Source organism: Schistocerca nitens, chromosome 6 (assembly GCF_023898315.1).
Source record: "Schistocerca nitens isolate TAMUIC-IGC-003100 chromosome 6, iqSchNite1.1, whole genome shotgun sequence".
NCBI lineage: Eukaryota > Metazoa > Arthropoda > Insecta > Orthoptera > Acrididae > Schistocerca > Schistocerca nitens.
The window spans coordinates 86,453,723-86,481,489 of record NC_064619.1 but is presented as its reverse complement, the minus strand read 5'-3'; the positions used below and the strand labels follow the sequence as shown (position 1 = coordinate 86,481,489).

At 45.2% G+C, this 27,767-nt stretch overlaps 1 protein-coding gene across 1 annotated transcript in view; it reads right to left on the bottom strand.

The window, feature by feature from the left end:
- Nucleotides 1–27,767, bottom strand: part of LOC126263237 (5-hydroxytryptamine receptor 3A-like) — a 245,169-nt gene that overhangs the window by 93,397 nt on the left and 124,005 nt on the right. Inside the window, exon 7 of the mRNA XM_049960321.1 lies at nt 23,098–23,308. Within this exon, the coding sequence (XP_049816278.1) occupies nt 23,098–23,308 (211 nt within the window). The remainder of the gene's footprint in view (nt 1–23,097; nt 23,309–27,767) is intronic.

The window sequence follows — 27,767 nt, the reverse complement described above, 5'->3', positions numbered from 1 at the left end:
TAGGGGGTCGCAAATACTGACAGTGTAATTATTTGTCTGTGTTTTGTGTGTATTTGCATTTTGTGTAGACGTCGCAATGTCCAGAGCGGAAAGGGGGGCTGCTGGCAGGGGAGTGCCAGTTAAACCTTTGTTGGCCCCATTGGGTTTACAGGTTGCACTGCTGGCCCTAATAGCACGATGGTAGACGCGGAGTTCAAGACAGAGGCGGCGTGAAACCTGTCTAATTCCGGGGCCTGCTTCCAGGTCCTGGCCTACTTTTTCCCTATACTTGGGAGGGGCAGAGCCTGGCTCTGTGTCAGTCGAGATGCCGGAAAAGGCAGGTGGCGCGGCCCGCGGCAACAAGAGAACGCGCCTTGTGACGTCGGCGGAATGAAACCACCGCGACCCCAAGGCACCATCCAAGCTCGACATCCCACCGATGTTGCGGAGAACCTCCTCATTCCTTACCTTATCCGTCCACCTAAGTCTCAAGATGCTTCTGTAGCACCATATCGGAAACGCTTCGATTCTCTTTAGTTCTGGCCTTCCCATAGGCCATGCTTCGCTGTTATATATATATATATATATATATATATATATATATATATATATATATATATATATATATATAGTAGGGGGACAACCTTCGTGTCAGCGCACGTTGCATTGTTGCCCAAATTTATTCAAGATGGCGGCGATGACGTCATCCAAGATGGCGGCATGTAGGCTTGGCAACATCGCATGACTTCATCCAAGATGGCGGATTTTGGCGGGAGAATAGTGCAATTGTGCTACATCCACTAACCTAACCTCAAGAAAAAATGGCGGGAAGTTTAAATTTTGGCGGGAAAATAGTCCAATTGTGCTACGTCCACAAACCTAAGCCTCCAGAAGAAAAAAAATGGCGGGAAGTTTGAATTCCAACAGGATAATGCATGCAAAACCGTACTTCCCTTTATTATTATTCATTATCATTCATTATAATTTATTAACATTCATTATAATTCATTATTATTTATTATCATTTAGTATTATTTATTATTATTGACCTATCTCCACTAGAAAATTCCCTCCAAATTCAAATTTCTACATGATAATGGCTGCAAAACCTTACTTTTGTTTATTATTATTCATTATCATTTATTAACATTCATTATCTTTCATTGTCATTTATTATCATTCATTATCATTGATTATCATTTATTATTATTATTGACCTGCCTCCACTACAAAATTCCCTCCAAATTTGGCGGAATTCTAGTCTTAGGAGTGTGTGCGTGTGTGTGTGTTTATGTTCTCGCTCTCTCTCTCTCTCTCTCTCTCTCTCTCTCTCTCTCCCTCTCTCCCTCTCTCTCTCTCTCTCTCTCTCCTACCGGAACCTTCGATGCACCGATCATAGACTCTAGAACAATACTTTATACATGATAGATTGGATGATTTGCTTAAAAATCTATCGAACTACGTTGTGTATAAACATCGCTCCGTTCTTGTTCTTCTTAACTGTATGCTATTAAATTAAGGCACTTTGAGATCTGTTACTATAGATCGATATGGTGTGCTAAGATCCAAGACTTCGTTACATTTCGAGAAATGTGTTGCACTTGGATGGATTAGGATTAGGAAAGCTCTATTCTGTCAAGAGAGGTGGAGTGTAGCTGTATTCGTCTGCTCGGTTGAAGAATAATTGGCTAGCGATGTTGCGGAGTAGGTAGGTCAATGCCGAGGTGAGGATGGTCTTTTAACGTAATAGGACTAGATAGCTCTGTGACCACCATACGCAGAGAGATTGATCGAGTACTATGCGCAAGGTCTTAGAAATATGTATAGCGTTGTCTGGTATAATTTGATTGTCTTTATGTGTTCGAGAATTAAGTGTGAATGGACGTGTTGAGCAGTCATCTATGAATGATCGCAATGATACTTGCAAAGTAGAGGAAGTATGGTTTAGCTATGATACTGAAATTAAGAAAACAAGTTGTCACATGATTGGCAAGTGTTGGACTTACTGTAAAAATTTTCGCGATATCACCTGTGATATTACAGTAGATCGGTGGTGTCTTATCCATTGCATCTGTGCATTGGGTACGACATAATGATTGACTGACAATGCTTGCTTGAGTTGGGGGAGAAATTTTGGTTGATGGAGCGCAACTTCCAGGTTTGCTAGCACCGAAAACAGTGATCCTGTACTTGTGTGCAAAAATGACCAATCACTAGAAATTGAATGTAGAGTTATAAACTATTCGGTCACTGCGACATACACTCCTGGAAATTGAAATAAGAACACCGTGAATTCATTGTCCCAGGAAGGGGAAACTTTATTGACACATTCCTGGGGTCAGATACATCACATGATCACACTGACAGAACCACAGGCACATAGACACAGGCAACAGAGCATGCACAATGTCGGCACTAGTACAGTGTATATCCACCTTTCGCAGCAATGCAGGCTGCTATTCTCCCAGGGAGACGATCGTAGAGATGCTGGATGTAGTCCTGTTGAACGGCTTGCCATGCCATTTCCACCTGGCGCCTCAGTTGGACCAGCGTTCGTGCTGGACGTGCAGACCGCGTGAGACGACGCTTCATCCAGTCCCAAACATGCTCAATGGGGGACAGATCCGGAGATCTTGCTGGACAGGGTAGTTGACTTACACCTTCTAGAGCACGTTGGGCGGCACGGGATACATGCGGACGTGCATTGTCCTGTTGGAACAGCAAGTTCCCTTGCCGGTCTAGGAATGGTAGAACGATGGGTTCGATGACGGTTTGGATGTACCGTGCACTATTCAGTGTCCCCTCGACGATCACCAGTGGTGTACGGCCAGTGTAGGAGATCGCTCCCCACACCATGATGCCGGGTGTTGGCCCTGTGTGCCTCGGTCGTATGCAGTCCTGATTGTGGCGCTCACCTGCACGGCGCCAAACACGCATACGACCATCATTGGCACCAAGGCAGAAGCGACTCTCATCGCTGAAGACGACACGTCTCCATTCGTCCCTCCATTCACGCCTATCGCGACACCACTGGAGGCGGGCTGCACGATGTTGGGGCGTGAGCGGAAGACGGCCTAACGGTGTGCGGGACCGTAGCCCAGCTTCATGGAGAGGGTTGCGAATGGTCCTCGCCGATACCCCAGGAGCAACAGTGTCCCTAATTTGCTGGGAAGTGGCGGTGCGGTCCCCTACGGCACTGCGTAGGATCCTACGGTCTTGGCGTGCATCCGTGCGTCGCTGCGGTCCGGTCCCAGGTCGACGGGCACGTGCACCTCCGCCGACCACTGGCGACAACATCGATGTACTGTGGAGACCTCACGCCCCACGTGTTGAGCAATTCGGCGGTACGTCCACCCGGCCTCCCGCATGCCCACTATACGCCCTCGCTCAAAGTCCGTCAACTGCACATACGGTTCACGTCCACGCTGTCGCGGCATGCTACCAGTGTTAAAGACTGCGATGGAGCTCCGTATGCCACGGCAAACTGGCTGACACTGACGGCGGCGGTACACAAATGCTGCGCAGCTAGCGCCATTCGACGGCCAACACCGCGGTTCCTGGTGTGTCCGCTGTGGCGTGCGTGTGATCATTGCTTGTACAGCCCTCTCGCAGTGTCCGGAGCAAGTATGGTGGGTCTGACACACCGGTGTTAATGTGTTCTTTTTTCCATTTCCAGGAGTGTATGTTGATGGTGGGACGGGTGTGAGGTTAGGTGCGGTGGGAGGTGTAAATTAGATCTTATTTTTTTTAAAAAGTAGGAATATTATTTAGAAGGTTTTTAGATGGCTGGTCACGCGACGAGGCGAGAGCAGGGATGTGTAGTTATGTTTAGTTAAAGGGCCGTGTAATGTCTTGTAAGGAGCAATGTGCAGCGTGCTACAGTGTCGTAGGAGGTAAAGACATGTGCTGCTATGATGTGTCTAGCATATGGAGGCTGCACTTTGAAACTATGCTACGTTGATATAAAGTTGACTTTCACCCGCATTAGGTGGTCGCGGCTCGGGATCACGGTCCTGGACGGACGAATGTGTGTGCTTTGACCGCTGACGAGCGCGTTGACCACACCATCTCACGCTTTCGGAAGCCGAGCAGGGGCTGTGCGAGGTCTGAAATCAGACGGATGGGTGACTTCACGATCATGTGGGCAGGGTGCAGAGTGGGGGCCCTGCACACGTCTGCTGAGTTATTTCGCGAGTGGATCTGCAGGCTCTGCTATGTGTTATTGGTATAGTTTACGAGTACTGAGCATATCTACACATCTGTGTGATGTATTATTTAGTACCAGTTTGCTATAGTGTGTACTGAAATTATGATTGGGTGTGTGTCTGTGGGCTGTGGAACATGGTCCAGGGATTGGTGTTTTGTGATAGTGTGATAGATAGACTGTATGGTTAAATAAGTTGTATAAAGAGTGTTCTTAATGATTACACGCGCCTGCAGCACTGATCAGAGTGATTTGGTTTTTCCGTCACCATCTCGGTTGCATGCGAGTAGTAAATGTTTTCCCGGCCGCGTTAATCGATTGTGTCAACGAGCTATGAGCTAATCTGAGAATAGACGTGAAGGCAGGTCTAGACCTGAGACACCTGCGGTATACATGAGAAGAACAATGCAGCTTTCACATGTGTCGGCTGTCACGAGCGCTCAGAAGATGAACTTGGCTGGAGAGTCTGGAATCCCCTTCCCCGCCGACCGCACGCGTGCGTGACCTGCATGGAGCGTAATCTAAGGACATAGGGGGTATCAATTGCTCCGGTGATAAGTGTGAATGCGACTGTGTTGACGTCATGTTTGGGGGAGGCCGAGCAGAGACTTTTTGGTCGGTTTGGCAGCTGGTGGTGTTTGGGCGCGTCCGTTGGACTATTTTGCGAGCATGTCTCTGCACTGTGCGGTGCTTTATTTGGAGAGTTTAAGAGTACAGAGCTCGTCTGCTGATATTGTGTAGTGCATTATTTAAGAGCTATTTGGTATTGTGCGGTGAAATTAGGAGTTGTTTACGTTTTTTTTGGCCTGTATCAGATGACCACAGTGGGATCAGTGTGGGTGTTTTGTGGCAAATATACTCCACGACTAAATAAAAGTGCTCCAAATACACTCCTGGAAATGGAAAAAAGAACACATTGACACCGGTGTGTCAGACCCACCATACTTGCTCCGGACACTGCGAGAGGGCTGTACAAGCAATGATCACACGCACGGCACAGCGGACACACCAGGAACCGCGGTGTTGGCCGTCGAATGGCGCTAGCTGCGCAGCATTTGTGCACCGCCGCCGTCAGTGTCAGCCAGTTTGCCGTGGCATACGGAGCTCCATCGCAGTCTTTAACACTGGTAGCATGCCGCAACAGCGTGGACGTGAACCGTATGTGCAGTTGACGGACTTTGAGCGAGGGCGTATAGTGGGCATGCGGGAGGCCGGGTGGACGTACTGCCGAATTGCTCAACACGTGGGGCGTGAGGTCTCCACAGTACATCGATGTTGTCGCCAGTGGTCGGCGGAAGGTGCACGTGCCCGTCGACCTGGGACCGGACCGCAGCGACGCACGGATGCACGCCAAGACCGTAGGATCCTACGCAGTGCCGTAGGGGACCGCACCGCCACTTCCCAGCAAATTAGGGACACTGTTGCTCCTGGGGTATCGGCGAGGACCATTCGCAACCCTCTCCATGAAGCTGGGCTACGGTCCCGCACACCGTTAGGCCGTCTTCCGCTCACGCCCCAACATCGTGCAGCCCGCCTCCAGTGGTGTCGCGACAGGCGTGAATGGAGGGACGAATGGAGACGTGTCGTCTTCAGCGATGAGAGTCGCTTCTGCCTTGGTGCCAATGATGGTCGTATGCGTGTTTGGCGCCGTGCAGGTGAGCGCCACAATCAGGACTGCATACGACCGAGGCACACAGGGCCAACACCCGGCATCATGGTGTTGGGAGCGATCTCCTACACTGGCCGTACACCACTGGTGATCGTCGAGGGGACACTGAATAGTACACGGTACATCCAAACCGTCATCGAACCCATCGTTCTACCATTCCTAGGCCGGCAAGGGAACTTGCTGTTCCAACAGGACAATGCACGTCCGCATGTATCCCGTGCCACCCAACGTGCTCTAGAAGGTGTAAGTCAACTACCCTGTCCAGCAAGATCTCCGGATCTGTCCCCCATTGAGCATGTTTGGGACTGGATGAAGCGTCGTCTCACGCGGTCTGCACGTCCAGCACGAACGCTGGTCCAACTGAGGCGCCAGGTGGAAATGGCATGGCAAGCCGTTCCACAGGACTACATCCAGCATCTCTACGATCGTCTCCATGGGAGAATAGCAGCCTGCATTGCTGCGAAAGGTGGATATACACTGTACTAGTGCCGACATTGTGCATACTCTGTTGCCTGTGTCTATGTGCCTGTGGTTCCGTCAGTGTGATCATGTGATGTAACTGACCCCAGGAATGTGTCAATAAAGTTTCCCCTTCCTGGGACAATGAATTCACGGTGTTCTTATTTCAATTTCCAGGAGTGTAAATAGAGTGCAGTCCTTCCTTACTTCCCCGAGCAGCATAGCGCAGTCTGAGCTGTTTTTGCGCAATAACGGCAATCTGGTCAGAATGTGAGTGAATAGACAAATAACTGGACAAATTTATCTGTAGAGGAGTTACATGTCTGGATTGGAATGAATATCTTGATGGGTGTGGTTGTGTTGCCAAGTGTAGTGCACTACTGGAGATCAGAAACTGCCATATGTCAGCCTTACATATCTAAACCTATGAGAAGTAAAAGTTTCAAAAAGATATGTTGCAAATAAATAAAGTACACTCGTTCCTCCTTCAATCAGCCTATGCACTGAAATTATTTCCGAAAATTAGCAATTGTTTGGCTATTTGGACGTAAATGTTTTGCATTATTTACGAGTGGTTCGCATGTCTGTAGGCTGTGCTATGAGTTATTTTTAACTGTTTACAATTAGCAAGCGTGTGTCTAGAACATTATAAATGAGTTATGTAGGAGTGATTTGCAGGTCTGTATGATGTGGGACATCTCGGTGTGATATACAGGGTGTTTCAAAAATGACCGGTATATTTGAAACGGCAATAAAAACTAAACGAGCAGCGATAGACATACACCGTTTGTTGCAATATGCTTGGGACAACAGTACATTTTCAGGCAGACAAACTTTCGAAATTACAGTAGTTACAATTTTCAACAACAGATGGCGCTGCGGTCTGGGAAACTCTATAGTACGATATTTTCCACATATCCACCATGCGTAGCAATAATATGGCGTAGTCTCTGAATGAAATTACCCGAAACCTTTGACAACGTGTCTGGCGGAATGGCTTCACATGCAGATGAGATGTACTGCTTCAGCTGTTCAATTGTTTCTGGATTCTGGCGGTACACCTGGTCTTTCAAGTGTCCCCACAGAAAGAAGTCACAGGGGTTCATGTCTGGCGAATAGGGAGGCCAATCCACGCCGCCTCCTGTATGTTTCGGATAGCCCAAAGCAATCACACGATCATCGAAATATTCATTCAGGAAATTAAAGACGTCGGCCGTGCGATGTGGCCGGGCACCATCTTGCATAAACCACGAGGTGTTCGCAATGTCGTCTAAGGCAGTTTGTACCGCCACAAATTCACGAAGAATGTCCAGATAGCGTGATGCAGTAATCGTTTCGGATCTGAAAAATGGGCCAATGATTCCTTTGGAAGAAATGGCGGCCCAGACCAGTACTTTTTGAGGATGCAGGGACGATGGGACTGCAACATGGGACTTTTCGGTTCCCCATATGCGCCAGTTCTGTTTATTGACGACGCCGTCCAGGTAAAAATAAGCTTCGTCAGTAAACCAAATGCTGCCCACATGCATATCGCCGTCATCAATCCTGTGCACTATATCGTTAGCGAATGTCTCTCGTGCAGCAATGGTAGCGGCGCTGAGGGGTTGCCGCGTTTGAATTTTGTATGGATAGAGGTGTAAACTCTGGCGCATGAGACGATACGTGAACGTTGGCGTCATTTGGACCGCAGCTGCAACACGGCGAACGGAAACCCGAGGCCGCTGTTGGATCACCTGCTGCACTAGCTGCGCGTTGCCCTCTGTGGTTGCCAGCACGTTCATCCGTCACGTTCCCAGTCCGTTGAAATTTTTCAAACAGATCCTTTATTGTATCGCTTTTCGGTCCTTTGGTTACATTAAACCTCCGTTGAAAACTTCGTCTTCTTGCAACAACACTGTGTTCTAGGCGGTGGAATTCCAACACCAGAAAAATCCTCTGTTCTAAGGAATAAACCATGTTGTCTACAGCACACTTGCACGTTGTGAACAGCACACGCTTACAGCAGAAAGACGACGTACAGAATGGCGCACCCACAGACTGCGTTGTCTTCTATATCTTTCACATCACTTGCAGCGCCATCTGTTGTTGAAAATTGTAACTACTGTAATTTCGAAAGTTTGTCCGCCTGAAAATGTACTGTTGTCCCAAGCATATTGCAACAAACGGTGTATTTCTATCGCTGCTCGTTTAGTTTTTATTGCCGTTTCAAATATACCGGTCATTTTTGAAACACCCTGTATATACTCCATTCCTAAATAAAGTAAATTTGTTCCTCGGTCCGTGGACCTAGTGCAGGGTGAGTCCGTTTACCAGAAACGTGTAGGAAGAGGTTGAGTGCTGGTGGCTTAGTCTGAAACAATTTTCTTAGGTTGGTGGTGGAAGCGCAAGTGAGCTTTGTTTACTGGCAGATTTCAAACTTGGCGCTGGTTCCTAGGAGGAGGCAGAGGTGGTGGTCTGGTCCTGGAAAAGTAGTTGAAATTAGGGAGTTGAATACGTTTGAATATGTATATGAAATCGTAAATGTAATTATTTAATATAGCGGGGTGGTGAGAGTGAATTAGCGAGCGTTCTCGCAACGAGCAAACGCGCTGTTATATGGTCATGGTGGATTCTACTGTCGGTCAAACTCTGGCTCCAAACGTATCCTTTGTACGGAACGCGGTCGACAGGAAACATCGTGTCCGGTGTTAGGTGCTCGCAGGCGCGGCCGACCATTTGTGGCGGGACCCTCAGGTGCCACTCGCCGCCGCCTACCTGTCGCGCTGGCTGTGGGGGTGTGCTTGATGTCAACGGGCCAGGGAGCGGGCTCAGCCGGACGCACGTACGTCAGCTGCGCTCTGGAGTTTCGCTGTGTGAGCATGGAGAAGTCAGTTGGGACACATCTGCATGACCATAATGTCTTAAATAAAGAGTCATTTTCCATGTATTTACAGAAGGCAATGTCCGTCGCGTGTATGGAGGGTGTGTGACGTGAGCAGGGAGGCGGCGCAGCGATTGTACAGTTATTACGCGCGCGCGAGAGCGAGTCAGTTAGCGGGCATTCTCGTGCGGTCCAAAGGTGCTGTCATATAGTCATGGCGGATTCCACTGTCGAGCAAACTTTGCCGCCAAAAGTGTAGCACTGCGTTCTCGCTCGCACAGGGACACGTGGCGAACGGCTGTGTGAGGTCGGCATCGACAGGTTTGAACATGGCGCCGAAAGGGTTGCAGGGAAACGGCCGACCGTTGTGTGATTCAGCTCGGAGGGAGACAGTTTTGGTGGGAAACGTGTGGAGGCGATGAATACACATGGTGAGCGGACAACGGGCCGCTGTGACGTCAAACTCGACAAGTTCCAGCGTGTCCAGCGAAAACATGTTTACGACGTGGGAGCGATCGCTGGGCTCGCCCCCCGCCTCACGTGACAGGCGTAGCCAGTGTCTCCGCGCGCTGGCCAGGGGGTGGCGAGGATTTGAACTAATTCAGATGGAGCGCGGCCGTCGTGGTGACTGCACTGCGATATCAAAGATGTGCGTGCTGACTATGTTGGAGAACAAGTGATGACCGTACTGCTTGAAATAAAGTCTTCAGCCCCTTCCCCCCTGCAAAATCAAAGGACGTGAAATACGTTACTATAAGTGCAATTTATTATTTGATGCGATTATGATAGACTACCAGTGAAAAAAGATAAGTGATGGAGAAAGTTTGTACATGTGGTCAATTATGGTGTTGGGGATTTGAACTTGTGATAGATTTTTGTTATGGATGTAAGGAGAATGGGTTTGTCACCGAGAAAATCGGACATCTTGAATAAATAATAAATGATAATAATACATAGAAGTACAGTTTTCGAGAGAATATCGTGTTGGAATTTGAATTTGGCGTAATTTTCTAGTGGAGGTAGGCCTATAATAATAAATGATAATGAATGACAATGGATGATAATGAATGTTAATAAACGATAATGAATAATAATAAACAAAAGTAAGGTTCTGCAGTCATTATTGTGTAGGAATTTGAATTTGAAGGGTATTTTGTAGTGGACGCAGGTCAATAATAATAAATAATAATAAATGATAATCAATGATAATGAATGATAATAAATGACAATGAATGATAATGAATGTTAATAAATTATAATGAATGATAATGAATAATAATAAAGGGAAGTACGGTTTTGCATGCATTATCCTGTTGGAATTCAAACTTCCCGCCATTTTTTTCTACTGGAGGCTTAGGTTAGTGGACGTAGCACAATTGGACTATTTTCCCGCCAAAATTGAAACTTCCCGCCATTTTTTCTTCTGGAAGCTTAGATTAGTGGATGTAGCATAATTGGACCATTTTCCTGCCAAAATTCAAACTTCCCGCCATTTTTTCTTGAGGTTAGGTTAGTGGACGTAGCACAATTGGACTATTCTCCCGCCAAAATCCGCCATCTTGGATGACGTCATGCGATGTTGCCAAGTCTACATGCCACCATCTTGGATGACGTCATCGCCGCCATCTTGAATAAATTTGGCAACAATGCAACGTGCGCTGACACGAAGGTTGTCCCCCTACTTTTATATATATTAAATCTTGTTGTTTCTGTAATTTTTACTGTGATGTTATGAGCCATACGCTAAATAAATAAATATAATGCGTCCTCCAAATGTACATTCTCAGAAATTTACTCCTCAAGTTAAAGTCTGTTTAATACTAGTAGACTTATTTTGACCAGGAATGCCCTTTTTGCCAGTTTTAGTGTTCTTTTTATGTCCTCCTTGCCTCGTCCACCATGGGTTATTTTGCTTCCAAGGTGGCAGAATTCCTTACCTTCGTCTACTTAGTAATCACCAATTTTGATGTTAAGTTGTTCTCATCTCTGCTACTTCTCATTTCTTTCGTGTTTCTTCAATTTACCCTTCATCTACATTCTGTAGTCATGAGACTGTTCGTTACATTCAGTATATCCTGTAATCCTTCTTCATCTTCACTGATGATAGCAATATCATCAGCTAATCCTATCACTGCTGTCTTTTCAGTCTGAATTTTAACCCCACTCTAACTTTCTTTTACTTCCATCATTGATTCTTCGATGTATAGGTTAAATAGCAGGGGCGAAAGTAGGCGTCTCTGTCTTGCGCCTTTTCTATTTATTTAATTAACTTGATCGGATGAAGGCCATTAGCCTCTCTATGACATCGGACCATAGTTTCACGCAAACAGTAGCTTTTTCACATCATAGTTTAATCCGACCACTTAGTTTCAGTCTCCCACTGTTATTCTTCCTTCTTGGTTCTACACTCCTGGAAATGGAAAAAAGAACACATTGACACCGGTGTGTCAGACCCACCATACTTGCTCCGGACACTGCGAGAGGGCTGTACAAGCAATGATCACACGCACGGCACAGCGGACACACCAGGAACCGCGGTGTTGGCCGTCGAATGGCGCTAGCTGCGCAGCATTTGTGCACCGCCGCCGTCAGTGTCAGCCAGTTTGCCGTGGCATACGGAGCTCCATCGCAGTCTTTAACACTGGTAGCATGCCGCGACAGCGTGGACGTGAACCGTATGTGCAGTTGACGGACTTTGAGCGAGGGCGTATAGTGGGCATGCGGGAGGCCGGGTGGACGTACCGCCGAATTGCTCAACACGTGGGGCGTGAGGTCTCCACAGTACATCGATGTTGTCGCCAGTGGTCGGCGGAAGGTGCACGTGCCCGTCGACCTGGGACCGGACCACAGCGACGCACGGATGCACGCCAAGACCGTAGGATCCTACGCAGTGCCGTAGGGGACCGCACCGCCACTTCCCAGCAAATTAGGGACACTGTTGCTCCTGGGGTATCGGCGAGGACCATTCGCAACCGTCTCCATGAAGCTGGGCTACGGTCCCGCACACCGTTAGGCCGTCTTCCGCTCACGCCCCAACATCGTGCAGCCCGCCTCCAGTGGTGTCGCGACAGGCGTGAATGGAGGGACGTGTCGTCTTCAGCGATGAGAGTCGCTTCTGCGTTGGTGCCAATGATGGTCGTATGCGTGTTTGGCGCCGTGCAGGTGAGCGCCACAATCAGGACTGCATACGACCGTGGCACACAGGGCCAACACCCGGCATCATGGTGTGGGGAGCGATCTCATACACTGGCCGTACACCACTGGTGATCGTCGAGGGGACACTGAATAGTGCACGGTACATCCAAACCGTCATCGAACCCATCGTTCTACCATTCCTAGACCGGCAAGGGAACTTGCTGTTCCAACAGGACAATGCACGTCCGCATGTATCCCGTGCCACCCAACGTGCTCTAGAAGGTGTAAGTCAACTACCCTGGCCAGCAAGATCTCCGGATCTGTCCCCCATTGAGCATGTTTGGGACTGGATGAAGCGTCGTCTCACGCGGTCTGCACGTCCAGCACGAACGCTGGTCCAACTGAGGCGCCAGGTGGAAATGGCATGGCAAGCCGTTCCACAGGACTACATCCAGCATCTCTACGATCGTCTCCATGGGAGAATAGCAGCCTGCATTGCTGCGAAAGGTGGATATACACTGTACTAGTGCCGACATTGTGCATGCTCTGTTGCCTGTGTCTGTGCGCCTGTGGTTCTGTCAGTGTGATCATGTGATGTATCTGACCCCAGGAATGTGTCAATAAAGTTTCCCCTTCCTGGGACAATGAATTCACGGTGTTCTTATTTCAATTTCCAGGAGTGTAGTATATACTGTATATCACCCGTGTTCCTCTATAGTTTATTCCCATTTTTCTCAGAATTTCGAACATCTAGCTCCATTTTACATCGTCGAACCATTTTTCCAGGGCGACAGATCCTATGAGCGTGTCTTTGTTTTTCTTCAGTTGTGTTTCCATTATCAAGAGTCACGACAGGACTGAATCTTTGATGGCATGAACAATTCCGAAAAACAGGTTGTTTGTGTAAAGGTAAATCGCCGGGGCGTCCCCGAGTATCTGATACTGACGTCGAACTCATCCTCCATAGTAATTTCGTTCTTGGCAAGATGGAGGATGACAGTTTTCTTCCACGCTTAGTGTTTAGTGACGAGGCAAAATTCCATTTAAATGGAAAGGCGAACCGTTATAAAGTGAGAACGTGGGGCACGGAACGACCACATGAAGTTGAACAACATGAGAGGGACGCTCCGAAATGTAATGTGTTTTGTGCAGTTTCACTGGAAAAGATGTATGATCCATTTTTCTTTGACGAGAACACTGTTACAGGAAGCACATATCTCGATATGCTTGAGAACTTTCTTTTCCCACAGTTGGAGACGGATTCGAACGACTTAATTTACCAAAAGAATGGGGCACCGCCACACTGACATCTGGAAGTGCGGGAATGTTTAAATCAAAGGGTTACTAAACGATTGATGGGTCGTACTGGACCAAATGATTCAGCCTTACATCACTGGCCTGACTGTATGTTATTATTTCTTTCGGGGAGGGAGGGGGTTATAAAAGACTATGTTTATGTGCCTACACTACCAACAACAATGAATGAACTGAAACATCGCATAACAGCGAGCAGCTATTGAAGCTGTAACTCAAGACATGCTCGCTGCAGTGTGGGAACAGTTTGAATACTGCTTTGGTATATGCCGTGCATCTCAAGGGGGTATATGGAACACCTACGAAAGGTATGAAAAAAAAATCTTTTTGAGTTTCCCGTTCATCGAAAAACAAAATTCATTGCACATGTTTATTAGCTTCATAAATATAGGCGTGCCAAATCGGATGATTCTTTTTGATACACCCTGTATTTCTTCTGTTAGCAAAGGTTTCGTACCAGTTACCTTTCCAATGTGTCTGTTTGTCTTTCCAGTATCTGTGATTTCTCTTCGTAGAGATATCCACTCCTCTTCAACTGGCCTGCCTACTGTGTCTTTCATTATCGCAGTATCCAAAACTTTGGCGAACATCAAAGGCGTCTCATCCTGCTTCAGCACATCAATTTCCCACTTCCTCCCACACCGATTCTTCTGTAGAGCCTCTTACACTTCAGTCTCCTCTTTGACATGACTAAATTCTGATCGGAGTCCATATCTGCTCCTGGGTACGCCTTACAATCCAGTCGGACAATTGTAACACCGAAAATGCGGATAAAATATCTTCTGCACCATCCAAAATTTTTCGCCGTTTAATATACGTTGATAACTTGTACTGTACTTCTAATTCTGAATCTGTGAGCTTTGTTACAGAAACTATATTTAACATGCGATGGATATAATAGTGTATTTGTGACTGTATATACACTATTGGATGTTAAAATTGCTACACCACGAAGATGACGTACTACAGACGTGAAATTTAACCGACAGGAAAAAGATGCTGTGATATGCAAATGATTAGCTTTTCAGAGCATTCACACAAGGTTGGCGCCGGTGGCGACACCTACAACGTGCTGACATGAGGAAACTTTCCAACCGATTTCTCATACACAAACAGCAGTTGACAGGCGTTGCCTGGTGAAACGTTGTTGTGATACCTCGTGTAAAGAGGATAAATGCGTACCATCACGTTTCCGACTTTGATAAAGGTCGGATTGTAGCCTATCGCGATTGCGGTTTATCGTATTGCGACATTGCTGCTCGCGTTGGTCGAGATGCAATGACTGTTAGCAGAATATGGAATCGGTGCTTCAGGAGGGTAATACGGAACGACGTGCTGGATCCCAACGGCCTCGTATCACTAGCAGTCGAGATGACAGGCATCTTATCCGCATGGCTGTAACGGATCGTGCAGCCACGTCTCGATCCCTGAGTCAACAGATGGGGACGTTTGCAAGACAACAACCATCTGCACAAACAGTTCGACGACGGTTGCAGCAGCATGGACTATCAGCTCGGAGACCATGGCTGCGGTTACCCTTGACGCTGCATCACAGACAGGAGCGCCTGCGATGGTCATTTTTTCGGGTGAATCCGGTTCTGTTTACAGCATTATGATGGTCGCATCCGTGTTTGGCGACATCGCGTTGAACGCACATTGGAAGCGTGTATTCGTCATCGGCATACTGGCGTATCACCCGGTGTGATGGTATGGGGTGCCATTGGTTACACGTCTCGATCACCTCTTGTCCGCATTGACGGCACTTTGAACAGTGGACGTTACATTTCAGATATGTTACGACCCGTGGCTCTACCCTTCATTCGATCCCTGCGAAACCCTACATTTCAGCAGGATAATGCACGACCCCATGTTGCGGGTCCTGTACGGGCCTTTCTGGATACAGAAAATTTTCGACTGCTGCCCTGGCCAGCACTTTCTCCAGATCTCTCACCAATTGAAAACGTCTGGTCAATGGTGGCCGAGCAACTAGCTCGTCACAATACGCCAGTCACTGCTCTTGATGAACTGTGGTATCGTGTTGAAGCTGCATGGGCAGCTGTACCTGTACACGCCATCCAAGCTCTGTTTGACTCAATGCCCAGGCGTATTAAGGCCGTTATTACGGCCAGAGGTGTTTGTTCTGCGTGTTGATTTCTCGGGATCTATGCACCCAAATTGCGTGAAAATGTAATCAATCAGATGTCAGTTCCAGTGTAATATATTTGTCCAATGAATACCCGTTTATCATCTGCATGTCTTCTTGGTGTAGCAATTTTAATGGCCAGTAGTGTATATTTAACATGTAATGGATATAATAATGTATTTATTTGTGAATGTATATAATTGATTGTAATTATAATGTAATTGTAAATTTCTGAGTAATAACCAAGGGAACTTTATTTAAATGAATCGACAGCAACGACGAAATGTTTGCGTATGGAGAGTCTGTCGCGTTGCGGGCAGAGAGGAAGCAGAGGAGCCTGAGCCATGAAAGAGGGCGGAGGTGTTTGTTGGGCGCGCTCCCGCAGACGCGGTGTGCAGTTACGTTCGCGCCCGTGTAGGTGCACTTAATTCATTAACCGGAGAGCATTGAGAGTATGGTATGAGAGGACAGGCGGACCAAGCTGCAGTTCCAACTATTGCCTGTCCCGCAATTATCCGTGTCTCTGAAAACGACTCGTGGTTCGCAAACAGCAGCAATTCAGCATTGTCACCGACACATTCTCCGTCGTCCACACACCTACGGCATTGTAAGACTGTTAAGTAAAAAATGGAAATGAGCGTTTGGCGTCATTGGCCGGGAGGCCCCTTACGGGGCAGGTCCGGCCGCCTTGGAGCAGGTCTTATTACATTCGACGCCACATTGGGCGACCTGCAAGCCAGATGGGGATGAAATGATGAATACAACACAACACCCAATCCCTGAGCGGAGGAAATCCCTGATGCAGCCAGGAATCGAACCCGGGACCCTTAGGACGGCAGTCCGTCACACTGACCATTCAGCCATCAGGGCGGACAGATGTTAAGTGACAGTGTGTTACTAGTATTGTATAGGCTTTACCAGGTGACATTTCCTTCACAAACTTTAATATTTTTCTTGAATAATAAACTGCAATAGTTAAAACTTGTAGGGCATCGGTGTTGTCATTGTCCTAAGACATTATTACTAAGCAGTGTCCCTTTTCTTTCCATTCAATCACCGAGTCTCGTAAAAATATGAAAATTTATGAACTATTTACTGCCAGTGTTGTTTGTTTGCTGATGACTAGTTTCAGTCTAAATTTTGCTGCTTCGGTAATTGTTCATTATTGAATTGCATAACAGAGGCTTAACGAATTTGCAATTTTGTGTATTAACATCACTCACTTAAAGTAACATAAAATTTTACTGGCAAAATTAGTAACTAAAGATACAGCACAAATTAAGAGTGAACAATTTCATGTATTTTGTATTTAGCTTAGCTAGTGACTTCTGCTGGCTAGGTAAGTACCTTTTTACTCTTATGTTAAAAGTAAGTTCAGTTGCTCGTGTGCTTAAAGTAAATTCAATTCAATCTTTCGATAATCAAAAGTAAATTGGTAGCCCTTATCCAAATTTTACATTACGACAGGCTGAAGTTACTGAAGGTCATTTTTTTACATAACGAAGTTTGTTACAGCCAGTCATTTATTTAACCAGTAACTTCATTTAACTTTGCTTTCAAAATTTATTATTTCAAATTAACTAAGTACAGACTCAGTGCTTTCTGATTCATTTATTTTCTCGTGAACTGTTGTGTTGTGGAAAAGTGTAACAACGTTATATTGCCACGAAAGTGATTATTTTAATTTCCTTTGTCATTACTTTTTTTTAAGATCTTGGGATTCATTGCCCAAGTGGGCTGGCGACCGTTTAATTATCCCTTTTTTGCTAATCAGTATTTTTTGTATTAAAAATATTACCTGGTACCCTCCCTCCCCCCCTCCCCTCCCCGTGTTGTTCGTCACCGATTGCACTATGTTCCACCCATTTCAAAATTATTATCAGTATTTATATTAGGTTTAGAATAGATTCTTCCTTCTGAAGGGTATGTTGTACACTTTCCTCCAACTAACCGGTATTATTTTCCTTTTGTAACGATAGCCTCTCTCGCTGTAACATTTCATTAGGCATACGCATCAACTATATCGAATCCAGTAAGTCGATTAGGAAGGGAGAGGTTACACCATGATGTAATCGAAATGGAAACGTCCCATGTCTCTGGGGCTTTTCGATGTATACCTCCTCTTACTATTCTTGAAGAGAGCATTCGCTATTACTAGTTTATAACTGGATTGCAGTACCCATGACAATTGAGTTTCATCTCCCTTAACATAGTGAATTACTCAGTCAGTATCCTCATGTACTATCTCTGTCTCTTTGTCTTATGCTTCTGATGTCGGCACGTATACCTGAACTATTGTTGTCGGCGTTTTTTGTTGTAAATTATGATGAGAACAAGCATATCACTGAATTAGTCACAGTAACTCACTCTCTGCCCTACCTTCCTATTCGTAACGAATCCTACTCCAGTTTCACGATTTTATGCTACTGTTGATACTACCCCTATATTCCTCAGTCCAGACACACTTGTCATCTTTCCATTTCACCTCATTGATCCTCACTATGTCTAGATGGAGCCTTTGTATTTCCATTTTCAGATTTCCTTGCTTTCCTACTACTTTCAAACTTCTGACATTCCATGCTGCAACTCGTAGAATAATATCCCATCATTGGTTATTACATTTTTTCTCATCATCTACTCGCCCTCGGCAGTCCCCTCCCAGAGAGCCGAATGGGAGGCTAATCCAGAATCTTTTGCCAGTGGAGAGATCATCATGACACTTTTTTCAATTACAGGCCACATATCCCTTGGATATACATTATGTGTCTTTACTGCAGTGGTTTCCATTGCCTTCCCAATCCTCATACCGTTGATCATTGCTGCTTCTTCCGCCTTTTCGGGGCAGTTTCCCACCCCATGGGCAAGAGAGTGCCCTGAAAGTCTGTCCACTCCTCTACCCTCTACGATAAGGTCTTTGGCAAAACGACGGTGACTTCTTGTGCTAGAGGTCTTAGGCCGCTATTGCTGATCGTTTTTATTAAATTTTTTTCAAGTTGTGCCAACGTGCGAAAAGAGACCCAGGAACTTTTTTCAAAGACGCTACCCTGTTATTTGTGGCATTTGGTCTGGGCAAACATCACATGACAACCGATCAAGTTCATCGTTTATTCCTTCACTCAGTTTTCTTTATTGCAGAGGGCAATCAATTCTGTGACCAAACAGCCCCTAGACCCTATATGTGTCCTGATCTATCTCATCTTTTTGTCGTGATCTCTGACGAAATATATACTCATGTTCAGAAAAAAACAGAACACCTTGAACGACTGGAGATAGGACATTCATATTCACAAGGATAGTGACATCAGTATGCTTTGCAAAAATGATTAACATTTCAGTCGCCTCGGTGCAGCGTGTGTCCTGTTGCCTAGTAGGCATAGGGTCCGCCATGGGCCCTGACAGCTTGTTCCATGCGTGACGGCATCGCCGCGTGTAAGGGGGCGAATGGCGTCCTGTTGTATAGCCATCTATGCTGCATTCACCTGGTTCCAAAGTTCATTTGTGGTAGGTGGCAAAGGGTCACAGCAGTGCTCCCATTGCTTCACCATACCCCACACATTTTCGACTGGCGACAAGTCTGGTTATCTGGCGGGCCAGGACAAAAGGTTGACATCCTGTGACACCAAAAAAGGCAAGTGTTCATCCAGCAACAAGTGGTCATGCATTGTCTTGCTGAAAAATGGCGTCTTGGACGTTGTGCAGAAGGGGAATGGCTACAGGGCGCAGGATGTCATTCACGAAGGTCACACTGGTCACAGTGCCCTGGACACACACCAATTGTGATTTGTGGCTGTACACGGTAGCATCCCACACCATAAGGCCTTGAGCTGGCACTGTATGTCTTGTGCGAATGCAGTCACTGTGATGCCGCTCTCCCTATCTGCGGCGAACCAAAATGCGGCCATCATCTTCAAAGAGAACCTGCATTCGTCCGGAAACATTGTCTGATGCTACTCCTATCCTCAGTGACGTCGTACCGTACACCATTGCTGTCTAGCATGTTTCTGCATATTTGTCAAAGGTAGGCGGAGAAGTGGACCACGCGCACGTAACCCTTGACGTAATAAACGGCGACCGACTGTCACTCCTGATATGGTACGACGTGTTACACTGTCCCACTGTTGCGCCAGATCTGAGGAGGACGCAGATCTGCCCTGCAATGCCTTTCGGATGAGGTGTCGTTCTTCTTGCGGGGTGGTCTTGTGTGGTGCGACCTGACCCATTTCATCTTTCTATCGACCATCCTGCCCACACCCGTTGCACTGCCGAAACACTTCGTCCAACACTAGCAGCGATTTCCTGGATGGATGCATCACATCCTCCCATGCCAATAATACGCCCTCTGATTTGATGGTAGGGTTCGCACATACGTCTGTAGTCATCCTGCACGTCTGCTCAACTCACACTAATCCATTAACTTCCGTTTATAGTGACAATGAGAGCCACAACCACATTTTACCGGTAGATGATGTTGCGCCGCGATATTGATGTTGACCGTGTAAGCGCGGGCCAACATGGTTCAAAAGCTAATCATTTCTGTAGAACATACACTACTGGCCATTAAAATTCCTACACCAAGAAGAAATGCAGATGATAAACGGGTATTCATTGGACAAATATATTACACTACAACTGACATGTGATTACATTTTCACGCAATTTGGGTGCATAGATCCTGAGAAATCAATACCCAGAACAAACACCTCTGGCCGTAATAACGGCCTTAATACGCCTGGGCATTGAGTCAAACAGAGATAGTTGCTCGACCACCATTGACCAGGCGTTTCCAATTGGTGAGAGATCTGGAGAATGTGCTGGCCAGGGCAGCAGTCTAACATTTTCTGTATCCAGAAAGGCCCGTACAGGACCTGCAACATGCGGTCGTGCATTATCCTGCTGAAATGTAGGGTTTCGTAGGGATCGAATGAAAGGTAGAGCGACGGGTCGTAACACATCTGAAATGTAACGTCCACTGTTCAAAGTGCCGTCAATGCGGAGAAGAGGTGACAGAGACGTGAAACCAATGGCACCCCATACCATCACGCCGGGTGATACGCCAGTATGCCGATGACGAATACACGCTTCCAATGTGCGTTCAACGCGATGTCGCCAAACACGGATGCGACCATCATGATGCTGTAAACAGAACCGGATTCACCCGAAAAAATGACCATCGCAGGCGCTCCTGTCTGTGATGCAGCGTCAAGGGTAACCGCAGCGATGGTCTCCGAGCTGACAGTCCACGCTGCTGCAACCGTCGTCGAACTGTTCGTGCAGATGGTTGTTGTCTTGCAAACGTCGCCATCTGTTGACTCAGGGATTGAGACGTGGTTTCACGATCCGTTACAGCCATGCGGATAAGATGCCTGTCATATCGACTGCTAGTGATACGAGGTCGTTGGGATCCAGCACGGCGCTCCGTATTACCCTCCTGAACCCACCGATTCCATATTCTGCTAACAGTCATTGGATCTCGACCAACGCGAGCAGCAACGTCGCGATACGATAAACCGCAATCGCGATAGGCTACAAACCGACCTTTATCAAAGTCGGAAACGTGATGGTACGCATATCTCCTCCTTACACGAGGCATCACAACAACGTTTCACCGGGCAACGCCGGTCAACTGCTGTTTGTGTATGAGAAATCGGTTGGAAACTTTCCTCATGTCAGAACGTTGTAGGTATCGCCACCGGCGCCAACCTTGTGTGAATGCTCTGAAAAGCTAATCATTGCATATCACAGCATCTTCTTCCTGTCGGTTAAATTTCCGTCTGTAGCACGTCATATTCGTGGTGTAGCAATTTTAATGGGCAGTAGTGTATATTCATTTCATTGTTTCTAATTTACTACCACTTGTTTACACTATTTTGCTGCAAAATAACCGAACCTTGCAAAATTTCTGTGTATTGTTTTCATTTCGGACATCCGTGTATAATTACAAACTATGTAGAAAAACTACTCCAACGGCCAAAGAGTTTTTTTTAACCTCGTTAAGGAACACGAGGGACAGGATGTAAATAGTACCGATAGCATAGATGACAAATATAACTCTTTCTTTAACACATTTCTCATGCTCTTTTAAAATTTCTTTCCATTAGAACGTTCTAAACAGGATAGTGGCAGTAAAAGACAGCTCAGGTGGCTGACTGGTGGGGTAAGGTTATCATGTAGAAGAAAGTGGGAATTATATTAAACTGTTAGAAGTAGTCAAATCGAGCTACAGCAGCCCATTACAAAAAATACCGTAAGGTGCTTAAAATATTATTAGGAAGGGAAAGAGTATGTGGTACGCAAATAGAATAGCTAATTCACAGCACAAAATTAAAACCGAATAGTTAGTCGTGAGGGAAGTGTCTGGTCAGCAGCACAAGGTCGACGATATAAAGTCAGTTCGTAGTAAAAATATTCCTGTTACTGATGAATATTTAACAGTCATTTTCTGAACATGGCTAGTGAAGTTAATAAGAACCTAGTTTCTTCAGGGAATCAAATAACTGTCTTTTACAATGCCTTTCCGAGACTTACATCTGAAATACTCTTCTGTGATACTTTGCATATCACAGCATCCTCTTCCTGTCGGTTAAATTTCGCGTCTATAGTACGTCACCTTCGTGGTGTATCAATTTTAATGGCCAGTAGTGTAGTAACACAGTCATCCTCAAATACAGGAGCTCTGAATTTAACCAACTGTGTTCCACGAGACTGCATCGTCCTTCTTTCGAAGATTGAGATTTAAGTTGCCCGATCACCTGTATTGCACTTCCCTATGGGGCCGCGCCTTGCCACGGTTCGCGCGGCTCCTCACCCCCCCCCCCCCCCCTCCCCCATCAGGGGTTCGAATTCTTCCTAGGGCAAGGGTGTCTGTGTTGTCCTTAGCTTGAGTTAATTTAAGTTAGATTAAAAAGTTTGTTAGCCTAGGGACCGATGCCCACAACGTTTTGGTCCCATAGGAACATACTACAAATTTCCAAAATGTTCCCTGTGAGCTATACCGACTGGAGAAACTCTACAGCCGCTGAAAACGTTGTGTATTACAGAGTCATCGTGATTCGTATCGATAAAAAAATTAATAGCCTATTGGTATTCTCTAATCTAACAGAAGTGTAAAACCATGTCGATAATCATTTAGTGATAAGACTTATCGATTCCCATTAGCTTGTTGTTAATTCTCAATTTTGGTGTGCCCTATGTTGGGTGGATGTCCATAGAATTGCGTTTGACACCTGTGGCTGCTTTCCCCTTCTGTAGTCCTCAGATATGTGCAGCATTGTGAATGCACCTACAGCAGCTGTATACGTGTTGCCAGAGAACGTCTCGATTTCAGTCGTACTTACGTGGAGATCTTTGAGGAAGAGCCGCTCGCTGGTGAACATCCAGGAGCCGACGTGGAAGGAGCAGTTGTGCTCGTCCTGGGGCCAGCCGCGGTAGTCGCTGAGGCAATGCGCCGGCACCATCATGCCCAGCATGCACATCACCTCGCCCGAGCTCGTCACGGCGCACATGTGCTCCGTCAGGTCCACCCAGTCGGGAACGTTCGTCGGGTGGCTGCGGACACGACCGCGGGTCACTGTCTCCAGCCACTGTCCACCCAAACACTTATTGCTCCACGTTATCTCAGTCATTCTCAGAGAAAGTTTGTTGCTACATAGCTTATTTGTGTACCTTCCGAGGTTCTGCAATGGCATCTGATCCAAAACTAGTATATCGTCGAGTGTATCACTGAATATCAACAATAGTGTCCAAAAGTTAAGCATAATCGGGAAAACAGGAAGATAAAAGGTGAGCGATGACTTGTAAAGTTGTTCCAGTTTAATAAGTGATGTCCTTAGTGATATATGCAACGCATCACTGGCACAGGAATTTTTTTTTTCAGACAGGTTAAAATATACAATTATAAAACCACTCCATAAGAAAAGGCACAAGATAGGCTTAAGCAATTATTGTCCAATTTCCTTATTAATAGCTTTCCCAAAATATCCTAAAAAGTCACGTATCCAAGAGCAGTCACACACCTAAGTGGAAACAATTTACACAGAACATAACAGTTTGGTTTCCAGGAAGGTTGCTCGACTGACAATGTTATTCACACTTTCACTCATGAAATATTACAAACCTTCATTAAAATATTGGCAGTTGGTACTTCTTGGGTTCTTTCTTTGACATCTTATTGTGCACATCATGATAGTCTCTTAGAAAAAGTCAGGTTTTGTGGAACTGATGGCTTTATACACAACTGGTTTGAATCATACTTGACAAACAGAATGCAAAAGATAGTGCTGAATAAGTCAGACAATGAAGAGTAGAAAATTTTGGTGACTAAGGGAAAAAAAAAAAAAATCACAAATGGAGACCCACAGGTTTCAATTTCAGGTCCACTCCTGTTCCTTCTACATGTGGATTACTTTCCATATAACAGTCATGAAGCAAAATTGGTACATTTTGCGGACGATACTAGTGTTATAATAAATCCCATTCGAGAGAGAGCAACAGAAGAGTTGGGAAATAATATTTTCCGAGAAGCTATTAAGGGGAGTTAGGACAGAAATTTTTTTCACTTTTTCAGATTTTTATCTCATTTTAAAATTTGCAATTTTGCGAATAAAATGATTATATATATATATATATATATATATATATATATATATATATATATATATATATATATATATATATATGCATTACTTCGAGATCTGATAAAATCGGTAATTATTATGTAGAATGTTGTGGATTGCTGTGTTATAAAGGTTAAATTACGTGTTCGTCTTGGTAGCACTGTCAAAAACCGTATCGTATCGTTTCATAGCACAAACACGCGTTGGACTGAAGAGTTGCTAGATAACAGAACGCAGCATGTCATTCTCAATGGAGAGAAGTCTTCCGAAGTAAGAGTGATTTCAGGTGTGCCGCAGGGGAGTGTCGTAGGACCATTGCTATTCACAATATATATAAATGACCTTGTGGATAACATCGGAAGTTCACTGAGGCTTTTTGCGGATGATGCTGTAATATATCGAGAGGTTGTAACAGTGGAAAATTGTACTGAATGCAGGAGGATCTGCAACGAATTGATGGATCGTGCAGGGAATGGCAATTGAACTTCAATGTAGACAAGTGTAATGTGCTGCGAATACATAGAAAGAAAGATCCTTTATCATTTAGACACAGTATAGCAGGTCAGCAACTGGAAGCAGTTAATTCCATAAATTATCAGGGAGTAGGCATTAGGAGTGATCTTAAATGGAATGACCATATAAAATTAATCGTCGGTAAAGCAGATGCCAGACAGATTCATTGGAAGAATCTTAAGGAAATGCAGTCCGAAAACAAAGGAAGTAGGTTACAGTGCAATTGTTCGCCCACTGCTTGAATACTGTTCACTGGTGTGGGATCCGTACCAGATAGGGTTGATAGAAGAGATAGAGAAGATCCAACGGAGAGCAGCGCGCTTCGTTACAGGATCATTTACTAATCGCGAAAGCGTTACGGAGATGATAGATAAACTCCAGTGGAAGACTCTGCAAGAGAGACGCTCAGTAGCTCGGTACGGGCTTTTGTTGAAGTTTCGAGAACATACCTTCACTGAGGAGTCAAGCAGTATATTGCTCCCTCCTACGTATATCTCGTGAAGAGCCCATGAGGATAAAATCAGAGAGATTAGAGCCAACACAGAGGCATACCGACAATCTTTCTTTCCACGAACAATACGAGACTGAAATAGAAGGGAGAACCGACAGAGGTACTCATGGTACCCTCCGCCACACCTGTCAGGTGGCTTGCGGAGTATGGGTGTAGATGTAGAATGTCTAAGTGCTAACGTTTTTCTGAGGAAAAGTGACGAACAGATTGGTAAATCTCTCAAAAAGTAAAGTATGACGCCAAAACGAAATGTTTTTAAGAAACGTGGGTTTCATTGTAATAGATTTCGAATAAAGGGAAACATTGTGTTCAACATGTGGCGTGTAAAGTTAAAGACAATGAAATACAGGCAAACTCGTCAGTATCGAGAGAAACACCCATTAGTGCTTTGAAGAATAAAATAAAACGTTGTAATACACAGTTTTCCCAAAACGGAAGTTATGTAAATGGTAGGTTAGGTTATATTTTGATAGATTTACACATCGTAACAATTATGTTAGGTGAATGTGTGTGTGTTGTAAAATATGTGGAGGGCTAGTTATTTTACATGAAGACAGTGAGGTATCAAATGAACTAGCCACGAAACTTATCATTAATTGTGCCAGATGTAAATATACTCATTCATTTTGGAATTCTGATAAGTGTAAAGATAATTATTTTGACGTAAATGTTAGGTAGTTTTATGGATTGAGAGCTATTGGCAAAGGACACACTGCAGCAGAAACAATGTGTGCCGTGATTAATATGCCATTCCCACCTTGTAAAATCGACAAGTATGAGGATTTATTGGAGCTGCTGTGGAATCTGTTGCACGTGAGTCAATGAAGGGTGCTGCAAACGAAGCTGTTGAAATAAATGATGGTATGACTGACATACGAGTAGCTTTTGATGACACTTGATAGAAGCGCGGCTACAGTTGTAAGAATTCTGTTGCTACGTTGGCCCGTGTGGATACTGGAAAGGTAATAGATTTCCGGATTTTAACCAAACATTGTTATAAGTGTAAATCAGGGAATGAAGAAGGGCATATCTGTGACAGAAATTATGAAGGAACAAGTGATGGTATGGAGGCCTCTGCAGCTATTGAAATTTTAGTCAATCTGTGAGCGAAAGGGGAGCATGCTACACTAAGTTCTTAGGTGATGGAGACTCAAAAGCATATAACAGGGTACTTGCCGCTCAGCCTTATGGTGAGAAGATTATCACAAAACTGGGATGTGTTGGGCATGTCCAGAATAAGATGGGCACAGGTTGAGGAAGTTGAAACAAAGTTTGAGAGACAAGGAACTTTCTGATCGTAAAACCATAAGATGCAGGCTAACAGACAAAATGATTGATGAACTAGAGCAGTATTATGGGATGGTCGTTCGAAATAATACTGAGGATTTGTTGAAAATGAAGCAGGCAGTATTCACTACCTTCTTCCACAGACTGTCAACTGATTAAAAACCATTACACCACCTTTCCCCTCCTGGACCTGATTCATGGTGCAATTACCGCAATGCCCAGTTCTCAAACAGTTCATACAGCCATGAACATTCCAGCCCAGCCGCAGTCATGGATATCATAAAACCTATTTACAGAGAACTGGCAAATCCTGAATTACTGAAGAAGTTTCTGCATGGTCAGACTCAAAATCTCAATGAGTCGGTCAATAATCTTATATGGACTAGGTTACAAAAAACGTTTCTGTTGGAATGAAGACACTAAATCGAGGGATCAGTGATGCTGTTGTTGCTTTTAATGATGACAACATTGGTAGGGTGAAAGTGCTACAGCATATGAGAATTAACCCTTGGAGCAAACTGCATCAGAGAACTTGAACGGATGGACAAGGTTCGCATTGATAAAGCAGAGTATGCAGCACACTTGGCCACTAAGGAGTCCAGAAAGAAGAAGAAAAAAAACGTGGAAAAAGATAAAGAGGATGATATACAGTATGGCGCAGGGTGCTATGAGCGACTAAAAATAAAAAAAATAAGCATATATAAAGTGAGTTACAGTCTTTTGAAACTTTAGAAGCCGTTCCTGAAAATTTACATTTTCTGATGCATTTTTTCCTAAATCTCAGAAACCGTTCCGAGTAGAGTATTCAAATTTTCAGGGAGTAATAACATATATATCCTGAGTCTACTGAACTAAAATGTTCATGTTATGTATAAAATGTTTATGTTATGTATAATTAAAATTATTTAGGATAACAGACAAAAGTACACAAAATTTTAACCGTGTGATTAAAAAATTGTATTTCCGAAAGCGGTGGCTGAAATACAATTATTGTAGTTCAGTACTCAGAACATAGAGTTTAATGTACTGTAAAAGTTTCATGTCAATGGCTACAGTGCTACCTGAAATAGAGGGAAGCCAA